This window comes from Prionailurus viverrinus, chromosome A2 (genome assembly GCF_022837055.1).
Source record: "Prionailurus viverrinus isolate Anna chromosome A2, UM_Priviv_1.0, whole genome shotgun sequence".
Classification (NCBI taxonomy): Eukaryota; Metazoa; Chordata; class Mammalia; order Carnivora; family Felidae; genus Prionailurus; species Prionailurus viverrinus.
This window is the reverse complement of record NC_062562.1, coordinates 102,256,442-102,273,939: the sequence shown is the minus strand read 5'-3', so window position 1 is coordinate 102,273,939 and position 17,498 is coordinate 102,256,442. Positions and strand designations below refer to the sequence as shown.

The window sequence follows — 17,498 nt, the reverse complement described above, 5'->3', positions numbered from 1 at the left end:
ATTAAGTACTTAAAACACTTATATTGTAACAATCTTAACTGACTTAGTATTGGTCTAAATATACAATCCTGGATGGAAAGAAATTTTTAATTTCCAGATAAGAAACAGCCAGAGTTGGATAGGCAATGGAGATAAAACTGAGAAAAACGGACAGAACAGCTGAGAGACACTAGAAAAGAAACTGTAGTTTCTTGTTATGAATCATAAACCTGTAATGAACAGGGATTTAACGACTAATTGAAGACATGCAGCAAACTACTAGAAAGGAATTCAAAATAATTTTGAGGTTTTTAAGCCTGTAGAGATAAGTAAGAGAAAGAGCTCTGGAGGAAAAGATCTTTAATGTAAAGTCAATTCATGATCCTCCCTTTCCACTCAAATCTGAATAACCTCTGATCCCCCAGAGAAGTTACTAGAACCACTTCTAGCTTTCCAACTCCAAATGCCTATATACATGTTTCCCATAACCAGCCCAAGATTGTCACCCAGCAATAAAGTCACTTGAAATATGAGGAAAAAAAGAAGAATTTGAGCCAGTGTATGCACCCCCCCCCCACCCCAATCAGGAAGCAACCAAGCTTTACCTAAGCAATTCACCTTTGTCATGTGGCAGCAGCAAGGAGAAAGAAGGCATGGACTTCTATCTAGCACTTGGAAGAATCTCAAGGTTAGTCTAGAGATTGGAATAAAATATTAAATCAAAAAGGAATTTTAGAATACAAATCAGTGTTAGATAAACTAGTATTTCCAAATATTTTCAAATGTGAGAACCATTTTTTCTAGTGTCAAAATTTAAATCATCCTAATTTTGCAAATTGTAAAATGCTATATGTACACTTCAAAAAAGCCAAATATTACTAAAGAGTATAAGTGAAAACCCCCACCTCCAACTACATCCAAAAAGAGATCACTCCCTCGAGACAGCCTGTTAACATTTTAGTGAGTGTAAATATATAGTTAACATAAAATATTTACTTAAATAGAATCATATTTCACATGGTGTTGTGCAAGCAGCTATTTTCATTTAAAAATACCTTGACCTCTGCAGCCGCTCTGGAAAACAGTGTGGGGATTCCTCAAAAAATTAAAAATAGAACTACCCTATGACCCATCAATAGCACTACTAGGAATTTATTTAAAGGATACAGGAGTGCTGATTCATAGGGGCACATGCACCCCAATGTTTATAGCAGTGCTTTCAACCACAGCCAAATTATGGAAAGAGCCTAAATATCCACCAACTGAAGAATGGATAAAGAAAATGTGGTTTATACATACAATGGAATACTACTTGGCAATGAGAAAGAATGAAATCCTACCATGTGCAGCAACATGGATGAAATTGGAGGGTATTATGCTAAGTGAAATAACTCAGCCAGAGAAAGACAGATTTCATATGTTTTCACTCATATGTGGATCTTGAGAAACTTAACAGAAGACCATGGGGGAAGGGAAGGGGAAAAAATCGTTTCAAACAGAGAAGGAAGGAGGCAAACCATAAGAGATTCTTAAATACAGAGAACTGAGGGTTGATGGAGGGTGTGGGGGAGAGAGGAAAATGGGTGATGGGCATTGAGGAGGGCACTTCTTGGGATGAGCACCAGGTATTGTATGTGAGCAATGAATCACGGGAATCTACCCCCAAAACCAAGAGTACACTGTATACTCTGTATGTTAACCAACTTGAAAATAAATCATATTAAAAAAATACTTTGACCTCATTCTTTTTAATAGCTGTCAGCATTCCAATATGTAAATGTACTAAATGTATAATTAATTAACTAATCCTTCCTTTAGATGGACAATTTACTGCTTTCAGAATTTAACATTATAAACAGTGTTGTGATGCTCATCTTCATATGCTCACTTTTGTACACTCAACTAATAATTTCTTCAGAGAAAATATCCTAAAAGTGGAAATGCAGTGTCACAAAATATGCACAATTAATATATTGTATAAATTGCCAAACTGCCCCCCATTAAGGTGCGTAAAATTTTGGCTTCTATCCTCTGTTTATGAGAGTATGTCAGTGTCCACTTCCCATATCCCTATCAAGCCTGAGCATTATCATGTCTGCCAGTATGATTGGTGAAAATGTTTTAAGTTGAAAAAAATTTATTGCAAATGAGTATATTTTTCATTTTTACTATTTTAATTTCTTCTTTTATGAATTGCTTGTCCCTGCCCTTTCAGTTGGAGCATTTGTAAGGACTGTTCTTCAATATAAAAAAAAATCCTAGATTATCCCCCACAAAATAGCAGTAATATATATAACATATATTGGTCAAGAAAATACATAATGCAAGGTTACTATTAAATCATTAATAAAGGGGCTTCTGATCACGATGGAATAATAGGGACCAGATTTATAGCCCCCTCTAAAATAACTAAAACAGACAAATGCCTCTCAAAATATTGGATATTAGGAAAAAACATTTATCTCTCCCTCCTTCCACCCAAGTCCCTGGCAACTGATTTTTTTTTTTTTTTTTTTTTTTTTTTTTTTTTTTTTACTGTCCCCATAGTTTTGCCTCTTCCAAAATGTCATATAGCGGGAATCATACAGTGTGGCCTTTACGGACTGGTTTTTTCATTTAGCAATATGCTTTTAAGGTTTCTTCATGTCTTTTCATGTCTTGATAGCAATTTTTGTTAACACTGATTAATATTCTACTGTGTGGATGTACTACAGTTTGTTTATCCAGTCATCTATTGAAGGTCATCTTAGTTGCTCTCAATTTGGGGCAATTGTGAATAAAGCTGCTATAAACATTCATGTGCAGGTTTTTGTGTGGACATGTTTTCAAATCATTTGGGTAAAGTAATTGTAAGAAAAGTAATTGTAGGACTCTACGGTAAGAGTAAGTTTAGTTTTGTAAGAAACTACCAGAGTGTCTTCCAAAGTGGCTGTACCATTTTGCATTCCCACCAGCAATAAACGAGAATTCCTTTTGTTCCACATCCACTCCAATATTTGATGTTTTCAATGTTTTGGATTTTAGACATTCTAATAGATGTGCAGTGATATCTCATTGTTTAAATTTGCAATTTCTTAATTACATAGGATATTCAGCATCTTTTTAAAGTGCTTATTTGGCATCTGTATATCATCTTTGGTGAGGAGTCTGTTCAAAATTTTTGCCCATTTATTGAGTTATTCATTTTCTTATTGTTGAATTTTAACATTTCTTTGGTATATTTTGGAAAAGACTGTTATCAGATTTTTTTTTTAATTTTTCAAAAATTTACATCCAAGTTAGTTAGCATGTAGTGCAATAGTGATTTCAGGAGTAGAATACAGGGATTCAAACCCTACATATAACACCCAGTGCTCATCCCAACAAGTGTCTTCCTCAATGCCCCTTGACCATTTAGCCACCCTCCAACTCACAACCCCTCCAGAAACCCTGTTTCTTCTCTATATTTGAGAGTCTCGTGTTTTGTCCCCCTCCCTATTTTTATATTATTTTTGCTTCCCTTCTCCTATGTTCATCTATATTGTATCTTAAATTCCACATGAGGGAAGTCATATGATATTTGTCTTTTTCTTTTTTTTTTTTTAATTTTTTTTTCAACGTTTATTTATTTTTGGGACAGAGAGAGACAGAGCATGAACGGGGGAGGGGCAGAGAGAGAGGGAGACACAGAATCGGAAACAGGCTCCAGGCTCCGAGCCATCAGCCCAGAGCCTGACGCGGGGCTCGAACTCACGGAGTGCGAGATCGTGACCTGGTTGAAGTCGGACGCTTAACCGACTGCGCCACCCAGACGCCCCAATATTTGTCTTTTTCTAATTTCACTTAGCATAATACCCTCTAGTTCCATCCATGTTGTTGCAAATGGCAAGATTTCATTCCTTTTGATTGCCAAATAATACTCCATTGTATATACATAGGATATCTTCTTTATCCATTCATCTGTCAATGGACACTTGGGCTCTTTCCATACTTTGGCTATTGTTGATAGCATTGCTATAAACATTGAGGTGCATGTGTCTCTTCAAAACAGCACACCTGTATTCTTTGGATAAATACCTAGTAGTGCAATTGCTGGGTTGTAGGGTAGTTCTATTTTTAGTTTTCTGAGGAAGCTCCATACTGTTTTCCAGAGTGGCTGCACCAGCTTGCATTCCCACCAATAATGCAAAAGAGATCCTCTTTCTCCACATCCACGCCAACATCTGTTGTTGCTTGAGTTGTTAGTTTTAGACATTCCGACTGGTGTGAGGTGGTATATCATTGTGGTTTTGATTTGTATTTCCTTGATGATGGTGATACTGAGCATTTTTTTCATGTGTCTGTTAGCCATGTGGACACCTTCTTTTGAAAACTGTATATTCATGTCTTTTGCCCATTTATTTCACTGGATTATTTGTGTTTTGGGTGGTGAGTTTGATAAGTTCTTTATAGTTTAATTTTTTTAAACATTTATTTATTTTTGAGAGACAGAGCTTGTGCGGGGTAAGGGAACAGAGAGAGGGAGACACAGAATACAAAGCAGGGTCCATGATCAGAGCTGTCAGCACAGATCCCAAGGTGGAGCTCGAACTCAGGAACCATGAGATCGTGACCTCAGCCGAAGTCAGATGCCTAATCGACTGAGGCACACAGGTACGCCTATCAGATGTTCTCTGAAAATATTTTCTCCTAGTGTGTGGTTTGTCTTCTCATTCTCTTGACAGTGTATTTAGCAGAAGTGTTTGAGGTTAATGAAGTCCAATTTGCCCATTTTTAGATTTTTTTTATTTTTTAATATATGAAATTTATTGTCAAGTTGGTTTCCATACAACCCCATTTTTTTCTTTTATGGATTGTGCCTTTAGTGTTTTATCGAAGAAGTCATCACCATACCTGAGGTTGTTTAAATTTTTTCCTACATTATCTTCTAGAGAGTTTATAGTTTTGTGTTTTACATTTGGGTTTTTCATCCACTTTGAGTTAATGTTTGTGAAAGATATAAGGTCTGTGTCTAGATGCATTTTTTGGCATGTAGATGTCCAGTTGTTCCAACAGCATTTGTTGAAAAGACTATGTTTTTCTCCATTGAATTGCCTTTATTTCTTTATCAAAGTTTAGATGACTATATTTGCAGGTCTCTACTTCTGGGTTCTCTATTCTGCTCCATTGTTCCAGTTGTCTATTCTTTTGCCAGTATCACACTACCTTGATCACTGTAGCTACACAGTAAGTCTTGAAGTCAGGTAGTGTCAGTCCTTTGACTTTGTTTCTCTCCTTCAATATTGTGTTGGTTATTCTGGGTATGGTTGAAGTTTTTCGCAGTTCGAATTAAACAAGAAACTCACAGCACTGAGAAGCTCAACAAACCGAAAACTATAAGAAAAAAAACAATACCAAGGACATCGTAATCAAGTTTTGTAAAACTACTTATAAGGGAAAATAATGTTAAAAAGTGGCCAAAAATAAGACACAGAGGACCAAAGATAAAGATGACAGATTTCATGCCTGAAACAATATAAGCTAGAACACAACATAGCAACATCTTTAAAGTACTGAAGAAAAAAATGTCAACTGGCATTCTTTACCAGTGAAAAAGTACTTCAAAAACAAAGGTGAAATAGACTTTTTCAAATGAACAAAGCTAAAAGATTCATTACCTGCATTTCAAGAAATTCACTAATTTTGAAAAACTTTTGTTTTATAATCACGTAATATGTATTTCAAAAATCACAATTTTTATTTCTGAAGCAGGTGTTTTATCTGCAGATGTTACTGGTTAAAGATCCATATCCCTTTGTATTAACACCAAAGGCCCTCAAATTGAGGTCCTGTGACCCACAGATTGAGAAACATTGTTTTAGAATATAAACTTCATGGAAAATGAAGATCTAATCCAACATCATGGAGTAGACGAATTTATTAGGATAAAGGCTGGGTTGTAATAATATCGAAGAAACATAGTGGCTTAAAAAATACTGGACTTTATTTCCTTCTCATAAAATAACCCATGCAGGAGGACCAGAGCAGTGTGGCAGATCAAGTGGTCAGGAATCCAAGTTTTTTGCTATCACCAATATATTGCCCTCACCTTCATGGCCAAAGGTGATCCAACCAGTGAGAAAGGGGCAAGATAAAGGTGAGGGTGTGTTTCTTTCAACAGCATGACCCAAAAGTTACATATGTGTCTTTCAGTCATATTCTACTGGCTAAAGCCTGGTCACATGACCATACCTTGAAGCCAGGGAAGCTAGAAAATATAGTCCACAACTGGGCAACAATGTATACTCAGCTGAAATTTATATTACTGTGGGTGTGGGGAGAAAAAATACTGGGAAACGATTAACAATCTCTGCTAAAGTAAGTTAGTGACAGAGTTAAAACTAGAAGAGGAAAAGTGCATCTGATTGGGAGTTAGGAAATACGGTTTATAGTCCTAAATCAGCCTCTTAACCTCATGATTAAACCAAACGTTTAGTCCATGCTTCACCTGAATTACCTTTATTATCTGCACCAGGGTTCTTAGTGATTCTTTTAAATTGTCCCTCTGGCGAGGAGGAGAAGACCAAAGACCTAGAAAGTTCCATCCTATTCTTTCAGGTAAACCCTATTCCTTACCAGACAGTGACCCTTTAAGGGGTCATTAGCCCTATGTCTGCCTTGGGGGACATAGTCTCACGTATGAGACCAGAGGCAGAGCTCTGAACCCTGGGCTGAGGTTTGCCCCAACTGCAACATAGTTCCTAGTCAAAAGCAGAATTATACCAGAAGATACATGACAGACAAAATAGTGGATAAGATGTCCCATTTGATGTTATCATCAGCATTATTCTTGCATAAGTTCCAATGGGTGATACTGGGAGTGAAGAGGCAGGGTGTTATTTACCCAAAAATCTAAGCTGGTATGGGAATGAAAATAATTACCTTTCTCTTCGGTGTAAAATAAATCTCCTCCCTTCATTGAAGCCTTAATTTTGAAGGGAAAGGAAGTTAATTTTAATTAACAAAAGTTAATGCTTTAATTAAACATTTGTTCTATTTTCACATGTGCATGCAAATTTGCTTGAAGACATAGCTAGCTCTACTGAGAGTATAAAAGCTTTATTTTGCTATGAAAGAGCACAAATGGTGATAAAAATTAAACCAAAATTGGTCAAGATACTTAGTTGAGTACATCTAATTCCTCTTTAAGTATTACACAATACAGGGAATAAATGATTTCATTTTTGCCAATAAAATTTAGTTTAAGTTAAATTTCTATCACCAATAAAATCAGACAGTAAGTTTGATAATAAGTTTTTTTTTAATGTTTATTTATTTTTTAAAGAGAGAGAGAGAGAGAGAGAGAGAGAGAGCGCGTGCGTGCACACGAGTGGGGGAAGGGCAGAGAGAGAGACGGAGACACAATCCGAAGCAGACTCCAGACTCCAAGCTGTCAGCACAGAGTTCGATGTGGGGCTCGAACTCATGAACTGCAAGATCATGACCCAAGCTGAAGTTGGATGCTCAACCAACTGAGCCACCCAGGCACCCCAGTAATAATTTTTAAAACATCAGTTTTTCCTAAACTTATTCTTACAGATTATCTAATTTTAATCTCCCAGCAACTCCAGGAGAAGTGATTTTTGTCTTATTAATGACTTGAGCTTTGAAGAGATTTATATGTATAGCTCTTATTATTATTATTGATAAAAACAGTAGCTTAAGCTCTATCTTAGCATCTGACTCTAAAACAGGTACCATAAGTATATATGATGCTGTCAAAGATGAGTCAGAAAATAAAAGGAGAAGTAGGAAACTATAATTATCTGTCCAGATGAGTGGTAAGGCACTCATTTGCATTATGGTTCCCAAAAGGAAGAAAGGCATTCTGCCCTATTTGTTCATGTTGGCTGAAAGCATAAGGGGCACTCAGAACATTAAAAATACAACCTAAAAATATACATCAACAGTCCACTCAAATATACTGTATTATATGTAGATTAACAGTTTGTATACATACATTCATACATACACTTATACAAGTGTATGCCCTAAATGATCGTTAGTCTACTTCCTGTCTCTGTAGATTTCCCTACCCTAGACTTTTGCAAAAATGGAATCATATAATATATGGACTTTTGTGGCTGGCTTTCTTCAATTAGCATGTTTTCAAGGTTCATCCCAGTTACAGCATGTACCAGTATTTCATTCTTTTTCATGGCCCAATCAATCATATTCCATTATACAGATATAATACATTTTGTTTCCCATTCATCCACTGATGCACAATTGGATTGTTTCCACCTTCTGACTATTTTGAGTAATGCTTCTATAGACATTTGTGTGCAAGTTTTTGTGTGGACAGAGGCCTTCATTTCTCTTGGAAAGATACACCTTGGAGTAGAATTGCTGGGCCATCTGGTAACTCTATGCTTGATCATTTGAGGAACTGCTAGATGGTTTCCTACAGCAACTGCAACATTTTACATTCCCACCAGCAACACATGAAGGTTTCTACTTCTCCACATCCTTGCCTGGATTTTATCTTTAAGCAATATTGCTTTGCTTTGAATGATGAAATAAAAGGAGAGGAGGTCAAAACCCTGATGATCCATCAGAGGCCACACCAACTCCAGACTACTTTCCAATTTCCTTAATGTGAGAAAAAATAAACCTTTATCTCATTCAAACCACTCCTACTCTGGGTCTCTGTTAATGACAGCCTAACACAATTCCTAATTCATGTGGTTCTATTAGCACATCTTGAACCTTGGAACTTCTCAAAAAATCATTAAATTGAATACGTATTTATTTATTCTGTGGAAAAGTTTTTTTGTCATCCTGTTACACTCTTCAAAATGTATATCACTGTATAATTTTTCTTAATTTCAGATCCCATCATTCAATAGCCATTCTCTTTTTAGAAATTGTTTCAGGTATTTGTAAGACTGAAACAACTGGATATCCAGAAACAAATGGAAGTTTATAGATGGAGCAATTTTTTTTTTTTTAATGAGAAGGAAAAACCCTCATTGTGGTGATATAGAATGAGCATGAGTTTATGATTTCCTTTCTGAAATATCCTAATGTTAGGACAACAATAATGATAAAAAGTCATTTAAAGATTTACCTTAAACTCTCTGGGAGCCCAAGGAATTTCAGTGCCATGCTGACCTGATACTGCTTGTAGAACATATTTGTTCACCTTAAGACACTGTCTTCAAAGCCACTTTTCGCTTGCATTGTTTGAGTCACCGCCCAAGTTTTCACCTTGGCCTTTAGCGAAGTAAAAGAAACCTGAGTAATTAGTTACATAAATCAGCTTTTGTACTCATTTCCTCCAAAGCTTGTGTTCCAATTATCTGCATTTTGAGAAGATACTGCGAATACACTAACAACCTGTGTTCTACTGGCTTTCTTGTAACAAATTTAAGTATCTTCCACAAAGCCAGCCTTTGATAAATAGGGTTTCTAATACATTTTCATGTAACTAGTAAATCACCACTGGTGGAAAGGAGAACATTAGGGAGTCAGGAAATTTTGTGATCTATTTCCCAGTGTTTCAAACAACTGATTGATACATTCACCCAACATCCATGGAGCACCTACTATGTTAGAAATAGCACTTTATTCTGTTAGAGATAATATTTTTTAAAATTCCAAATAATGTTTTTACACATTAATGGTTCTTAGAATTAAATATTTTAAAACAAAACATCTTAATTGTCTTGCCTTCACAAAGAAGCCTTTGTTTCTTATTTTAAAGGGTTTTGTGTTTTTTTTTTCCTTCGTACAAACAGCAAAAATAATTTGAGTCTGTGTTGTTAATGGGTTACTTTGAGTGCTTCTTATAAAAGCTAAATATATAGGAACTATGTTTTTCTCTTCCAAAGTTCCTCTTGAATTTTGGCTTTTCAACAATTTGCTATTTTGTAGATCATATTAATCCAGTACTTATTTGTAAACATTTATTAAGGATTTGATGTTTTCTCGGCTTTGTATTTTGTGACATACTAGAACGAACTCAAATCTGTCTATGACAAACAGAATCCCTGAAGAATATATCCAAAGAATAATGTCAACTTTTAAGGTTATATAAATTTATGGAGCTGTATCATTTTACTTTCTATTTAAATGTTAACATCACCTATACTTTTTTCTCTATCTACCTTGGTTAGGCACCTTTCTATCCTAAGATTAAGCTAAACCTCTTATGCATGCTTCAGAAAACCCTGGATTCAACTCCCTGCTGAATATGCTATGAGCTGAACACCTTAAAGGCACTCTGGGCAGTGTCTTCATCTGTACATAGGGATAATAACTCCACCTACAGCACCGGGTTACAGCAAGGATTAAAGGTAAAGTATACAGCATATTCCTGACACATAGTAGCCTGTTCATATTAGCTGTGCATCATTAGTCAGTAACCATCTTCCATTCCATTGTTAAATTGTTTCAACCAGTGACTACTCTATGGACTTAGTTATAAATTTATAACATAACCAGGGATTGAGTCATACATAACACATTGGGATTGCTTTTTAGCATAATTTTAGGAAGCACCTATTGCAACACCTTCTCTTTGTGTGATCAACGCAGGGTACTCTAAAGACAAGAGCTTGTTTTTTTTTCTTGATAAGATGAAATTACTATATATATATATATATATATATACACACATATACATACACATACACAGTTTTTTTTCCCACATAGCCTTTCTCCTTTAAGCTCAAAGTTGATTTCCAGATAAAGGCCCCTGTAACTTTTCTTGGCATTGAAGTCATTTAGTCTCCTGTTTTCTAAAGCCACACGAGTCTTACGTGGAAGCGAGTAGGACGCACCATGCACAGCGCAGAGGGAACCCTGGGGCGTTCGCTGCGGCTCCCACCTGTCGGCCAGGTCATTGTGACGTAAACGCTATGGACACGTGGAACACCTGCGGGAGAGCAGGGGTGGGGTCACCCAGAGCGGTAGATCCGAGCGGGGGATACCCCAGGAGATGGGGGTCGAGGAAAGTCCCCAGGGAGGAGAGAGAGAGGGAGGTTCACCCCCCTCATCCCGGACCCGCCCCGCAAAAGGTGAGGCCTTCGCCCCCTCGCTCCTCCGGATGCCAGGGTCCTGCTGGAAGGGGTCGCCCTGCCGGGCGTCTCCCGAGGAGAGAGGAAGGGAGGGGAGGCGAGGCGGCGGCGCCCAGGGCGCCGGCGTTCGCTGGGAGGCGAGGCCGCCCGCTCCCCCCGGCCGCTGCGCTGCGCTGCGGCGCGCACGGGCTCCGCCGGCTGCTATTCCGGCTGGCGGCGACCGCCGCAGGAAGGGCCGGTTCCTGCGCTCCCCCCGCCCCTTCCCTCGCCTTCTGCTGACGCTGACGTCGGATGAGGGAGCTGGAGGGACGCTCCGACCGCGGCCAGGAGGCTCTCGGGGGCCGGGGCTCCGAGGTACCTGCCGTCCGGGGTCGGGGCGGGGGCGCGCCGGGCGGGCTGCAGGCTGCAGCGGGAGACGCCCGGCAGCCGCGGAGGTCGGGGCGCCAGCCTGGGGCCGCCAACTGTGCCCTCCGCGGGCGGCGGGTGACGGACAGGCGGGTCGTCTCCTCCAGTCCCTGGTCCGCGTGTGGGAACCGCTACAGCCCCTACCCCTCCCCCGCCTCCTCCCTCGGGCCTGGGCAGGTCTGGAGGATGCGCGCGCCATGAGAGCGTGCGTCAATCCCGGGGGAGCGGGAGGGAAGTGTTCGGGGCGCGGGCCGCATCTCCTGCCCCAGCGCCCGCGGCAACCCCACCCACGCCAGCCCACTCCACCCACGCCGTGCCTCGCCTTCCCAGCAGCTGCGGCCCCGGGACCCCGAGGTCCCTTCTGGGCAGGGACTTGCGTCTGGGGCTGACTTGTTGACAAGTTCACCTGCCGCGGTGCCTGGTGTTTGCTTTTCTCTTCGCCCCATTCCCATCTTTGGCGGAGGTGGCAGGGAGCCGATGGGTGCCTCTTTATAACCACTAGTGCCAGGAGGCCTGAGCTTGGTCTCCAGCGGGTGAGGTGCTCACCAGCCTTGGACCCGACTGGACCACGAGTCCCTAAGTGGGCCAGGTCCGTGCAAACCCTCGCGCGCCCGGTTTCCTTAGGTTGCTACTGGCTCCGCCTTTCCTGCCCTCGGGCTATTGCAGCTCCTGCTTCCTCTAGAAGCGAACATATCCTGTTATTATGTCTGCCTGTGCCCAGAGGCCCTCTTCCCTTCCTTTTCCACTTTTTTTTGTTTTTACTTGTTATGTCCCCAAGTCCCCTCAGCTTCTCCTTGGGGGTCTTAAAAGTACTGTGTCCTTTCGCTGGGGAAAGATATTAACTGCCTGGTTAGAGAGATTTGCAATTTAGGAAGAGAATCAGGTTCTTTTCTGTTTAGGTAGCATTACAAAATCAGCACTAGAAAAGGTGCTAGGTAGCAACCTTAGAAACAGATCTGGTAACTTCATAAAAATCATTAGGGCCTGGAAAATGTATCACCAGCTGGTTTGAGAATGATATTGAATGTAGGAAGAAAGGCACCGAAGGCATTGGCCATTAAGATCTTATAAATTATGACTCATTGCAAACATGTTCCCGTCCAAACATTTCAGTAGTCTCTCCAGAAAAATCTCAAATTGGTTTCTGTGGACCTTTGGTTTACATTTTCTGAGATCTGAACTGTTCCTGGGGTTTGGGAGTGAAATAAGAAATGCTTATAAACGAGATCAATGTTCCAGACTCAGTTTCTTAGCTTCTATTTAAATCACACACACCAGTCTAAAAATACTTTAAAGTGGGTTTCAAACCAGTTTGTTTTTAGGTTTCGGTCTTTATTTTTGAAACGTCATGTGTAGAGAATACAATAGGGGCAAAATCAGTTTATAATTCTTAATAGTTCAAATATCACTGTCTGGTTTTAGATTACCATGTATATAATTACAGGAGATGTGGCTTTTCAGTTGTATTATTTTGCATTATATAGGTAAACAGTTCTGTCATTAAAGATATGTGTTTGGAAAATGACAGTTACACAACCTGGGGTTTAAAAAACTGAGTGTGGATCCTCCCCCCATGGGTCATTAAATGGTAAAGGCACTGGACAGTAAATGCCTAGAGAGTTTAATTCATAGCTGTCTTTCCTCCATTTGGTACACTTGAGTATCTGATTTCTCTGAGCATCTTTATTGCTATGCATTTCTCTACATGTCAACCTTATGACAAATACAGAAGATTGTGTTATTCAAAAGAAAATCTTCAAGATTGCTGCACTTTCAATATATTTGACTAAACAGTCCTCTTTTTTTTTCAGGTGCAAGCAGTTTTATCAGAGGCAGGGAAGTGTGGCAACCATGAAGTGACATGGTAGGGTCAACCTGAATTGGTGTGAAGTTCAGGGTTACAGAAGCCACATATACGAGAAGGTGAAAAAGTCGATAGGCCATAAGGATCAGAAAGAACTTTTCCTTGTTATTGGTTGAGTTCCACAGCTAGAAGCCTGAGGGTAGGTGGCAACATTTAGGATTAGTGCACTGGTCACAGATGTCCTTTTTATTCCATCTGTATTATCAGATTTATGGGGACCATGGACAAAGATGCAATCTGCATGTTATTGTTCATAAGGTATTACAGATCACTAATTAATTAACCCTATCCCCATCCTCACCACCTTCTGGAATCTGCCTTGGCAGAGCCTTGAACTCAAAGACTGATAGAGGAGAAAATGTTTTTTCCCATTTTTTCCCTAAGCTGTCACATTTTGTACCACAATCATACCTAGCTAGCATCATGGAGGATGTGCAGAGGGCACATAGGCTTTGAATCCCAAAAGAGCAGGATTGGAAGCCCAGCTGCAACCCCCAACTAGCCATGTGACTTTGAGCAAGTAACTTAGGCTCTCTATAGATGTCATCATTTCCTTATCTACAGAGCAAGAATATCGACCTTGTAGGGTTGTAGTCAGAATTACAAATAATACATTTAAGTGCTTTGCACAGTAAATAGGACTCAAGTAATAGTGAGTAATAGTGCTAAACCTATGTGCTATCTGTGTCTGGAGAGGATGCTACTGCTCTTCTCCTGAGATAGGGAATGCGTTCCAATTTGGTTTTGAACAGTTCAAGTGTGTTGTAGCAATACTAAGGGCCTGGGCTTTCCGGAATACTCCCTGAGGCTGGGAGATTCAATCTGTGGTCCAGGAACAAAGCAAAGCTAATTTGTTCCAGTGGGAATAGATCTTCCAACCCCCTGCCACTCAAATGTGATCCATAGACCAGTAACATTGGCTTCCCCTGGGAGCTTGTTAGACATGCGGTATCTCAACCTGCCCTCCCCCCACCCCCCAGGCTCCTTGAATTCAAATCTGCATTTTAACAAGATCTCCAAGTGATTCATGTGTACATTAAATCTTGAGAAGCATTGTCCTAACCTGGTATTTATCAAACTTTTGTGTCCCATAGGATCATTTGGGAACTTGTTAAATGTGGACTCCTCGCCTGGCTTCTCCCATCTGCTGTTAACACTTCATGTGGCTCTGATGCCACCACTCTGAGAAACACTGCTCTAAACTCTTCATCCAGCGTATTGCTCTCAAATGGGCCTCCAACCATTGTTTTAACAAAGCAAACATGATCTTTTTTTATATTCAACCCCTTTGAACTAAGTAGGTATTATAATCCCTCTTTATCTGATAGAAACTGAAGACTACAGGCATGATTTACCTAGAGAATGCATATGGTAGAACTGTCTTGAACCTCTATAAACCCTAGTTAACCATGTTTTCACTACTCCAACATCTAAATTGATACAGTAGATGTGTGTGTACATATGTGTGTAAGTAATTTCAAATACTAATGAATCTCTCCAGGACCGGGCTGTACATAACAGCATTTTATAATACTTTTAAACAAAGCCTTCCTTCTGTATGACTGTATGGACAGTCATACAGGATAGGATAACTGATTTTGAGTTTCATCCATAAAGTGAGAATGCTGTTGACCTGGCAGGATAATGCACAAAACATACAGCTCAGTGTCTGAGAAGTGGTAGTTCCTCAACTAATAGCAACTCCTTGTCCCAGTGTAAACCTAGTGAGACGGTGAGTTCATGAAGAACTGAGAAAATGGCTTTGCTCATGATAAGTCTTTTCTTGCTAGTGCAGATGGCCAAAGCAGGGAAGTGGGGTCACTACTCAACATTTGTTATGTGTATGCCATATGTTACACACTGTGCTAGTACTGGGAATCCCAGGTCAAGACCCAGACCCTGCCCTGCTCTGAAGGAGTTTACAACCTAATAAGGGGGATAGAAGAGTCTGCTAATTACACTTAACCGTAAACAGGGAGGGGATGAAGCCCATGGCCAAGGCATCTTACCCGGATGATAGAGAGTGAGAGAACACACAAATATAGAAAACCTGAGAAATCCATGGAGGAGGTGACCCCTGAGTTAAACCTTAAAAAACCAATAGGAATTTGGCAGGTGAAAAAGGTTAAGAGTAGAGACAGAGAGTTCCCAACACAGTAAACAGGTTACAAAGAGAATACTGGCAAATAGTCCTCATGTCTGGAGCCCAGTGTACGTGTGTGTCCTTACTAGCTGAGTGACCTTGGGCAGTTTTGATCATCTGTGAGTTGACAGAATTAAATGAATTAATCAGGGTAAGCACAGGACTGGTTTCAGTTGTGTGCTGGATAGTTGTAGAGGTGGTGGAGGTATTAGAAAATAGAGAACTGAGAGTAAAATGTCATTAGAATTAGAGAAAATTGAAGAAGTCAATTTTAGAATGCATTTAACAGAAAACAAGTAGAATTAAAAGAGGATGACTGAAAAGGATACCTGAATGCAGTACCGTACTGTGGGGTCAGAAACAAGAAGTACATGTGTCCAGGGATGAATCACTGAGCATGTACATAATGGTATGTTGTCAACCCTGAGAGTCTAGATTTGGGAGTGGAAAGGTCCTGTTGTTCTAGTGGTGAGAGTATTGTACAAGGAGGGACTACAGAGCCCTGCAGCTACTTCCAGCACACCCATTAAAATCCATTCCATTACTTGCCACCATCATGATCTCTCACACCCACTTCTCTGTTCCCAGGATAGGGCATGAATGTTACACCAACGTCTGAAACCTGTTGGTACTTAGGAGAAATCTAGCCTTCTCTCCGTGTTTCTAGAAAAGTGCATCCTAAGCCAGAGACCAAGGAGATAATTGTAATAAATGGTGCTTCCTCTTCTTTTAAAAAAAAATTTTTTTAATGTTTGTTTATTTGTGAGAGAAAGAAAGACAAAGCGTGAGTGGGGCAGGGGCAGAGAATCTGAAACAGGCTCCAGGCTCTGAGTTGTCAGCACAGAGTCGGATGTGGGGCTCAAACTCACAGTCTGCGAGATCATGACCTGAGCTAAAGTTGGACGTTCAACCGACTGAGCCACCCAGGTGCCCCGGTGCTTCCTCTTCTTAGTGTTGAGAAGCCTGAAAGCCACTAGGAGTCCATCATCAAGGTTTTCTTGTGCACAAGAACCATGATGGTAATGGATTTAGGACTAACACAGCACCTAAGTCGGCAACCAAGAGACATTGTTTTTATAGAAATTGAGCCCATTATCTAGTCTCTTTCATCTAGGAATTGAATGGAATGGTTAAAAACAGTAGCTTAGAGTCAAAAGCAAACCTAAGTTTATCAGTTATTGACTTTGGGCAATTTATTTTACCTTTCTAAGTGTTTTTTCTCACTTGCAAAATGGGGTGGTATCACCTCCATGGTGGCTGTGTCCACGCATGAGATAATGGTGTTAAGCGTTCCACACATGTAAAGCACTCTGTGAATGGTAGCACATAATTGTTGCCCTTTGTTCAGCACATATTTTCTGAAGGCCTACTGTGTTTCAGGTACTGTGCTTTGTGTAAGAAGGTAAAGATGAACCCATTAGGGTCCCTGCCCTCAAGGGACTCGCATTGGAGTGCCCGAAATGCAGACGTAATGAGCTCAGTGCAGGAAAGTGGGAGTGCGGGGTACCAGCAGCATGGGGCAGTTAAGAACTATAATCGAGGACAGGAGTGGGATGGCCCTGGGGGTGCAAGGGTGGGTGTTCAGTTAGGAAAGCCTTCACTGAGGTAGTGACATTTGAGGACAGGCTTGAAGTACACTGTAAGTTGCCAGTTAGACAAAGGAGGGGAAGACATTTTGAGGGAAAGGAACCTTCATAAAGCCTCCAAGAGGCATAGTGTATTCAGGAAAGCTCTAGTATTCTGAAATGGTCTGAAGGAATAGTTCTGTGTGGAGTGTAGTAAAATTTTTGAATTTTGCATTGGGGTTTTTTTGCTAAGAATTTTGGAATTTCTCTAGCGGCAAGAGAAAGCAATTAAAGCATTTGGAGTGGGAAGGCAGCATGATTAGATCTGCATGTTATAGTAGTAGTTCAGACCAGGGTATAAAAGATTGGAGTGGGCAGATTTAGGTATAGTGTTGCCTCTGAAGTCCTCGACTAAGTCCTGGCTGTCAACATAGAAAAGAGAAGATGCATTTAATAGCTTTTTAGGAAGGGGGCACCTGGGTGGCTCAGTCAGTTAAGCTCTG

General features: G+C 40.2%; 1 protein-coding gene across 13 annotated transcripts in view; it reads left to right on the top strand.

Moving 5' to 3' along the window:
• The window catches only part of ICA1 (islet cell autoantigen 1), a 193,181-nt gene that overhangs the window by 27,098 nt on the left and 148,585 nt on the right, over positions 1–17,498 (top strand). For 4 of the 13 annotated variants that reach the window (XM_047843224.1, XM_047843113.1, XM_047843108.1 and 1 more), the window contains exon 1: positions 10,860–11,018. The exons of 2 other annotated variants lie outside the window; for them this stretch is intronic. In XM_047843224.1, the coding sequence (XP_047699180.1) occupies positions 10,860–11,018 (159 nt within the window). Of the gene's footprint in view, positions 1–10,115; positions 10,296–10,859; positions 11,019–11,268; positions 11,373–17,498 lie in introns of those variants that run through there. 7 more of the 13 variants (XM_047843214.1, XM_047843180.1, XM_047843160.1 and 4 more) reach the window with 6 other exon arrangements.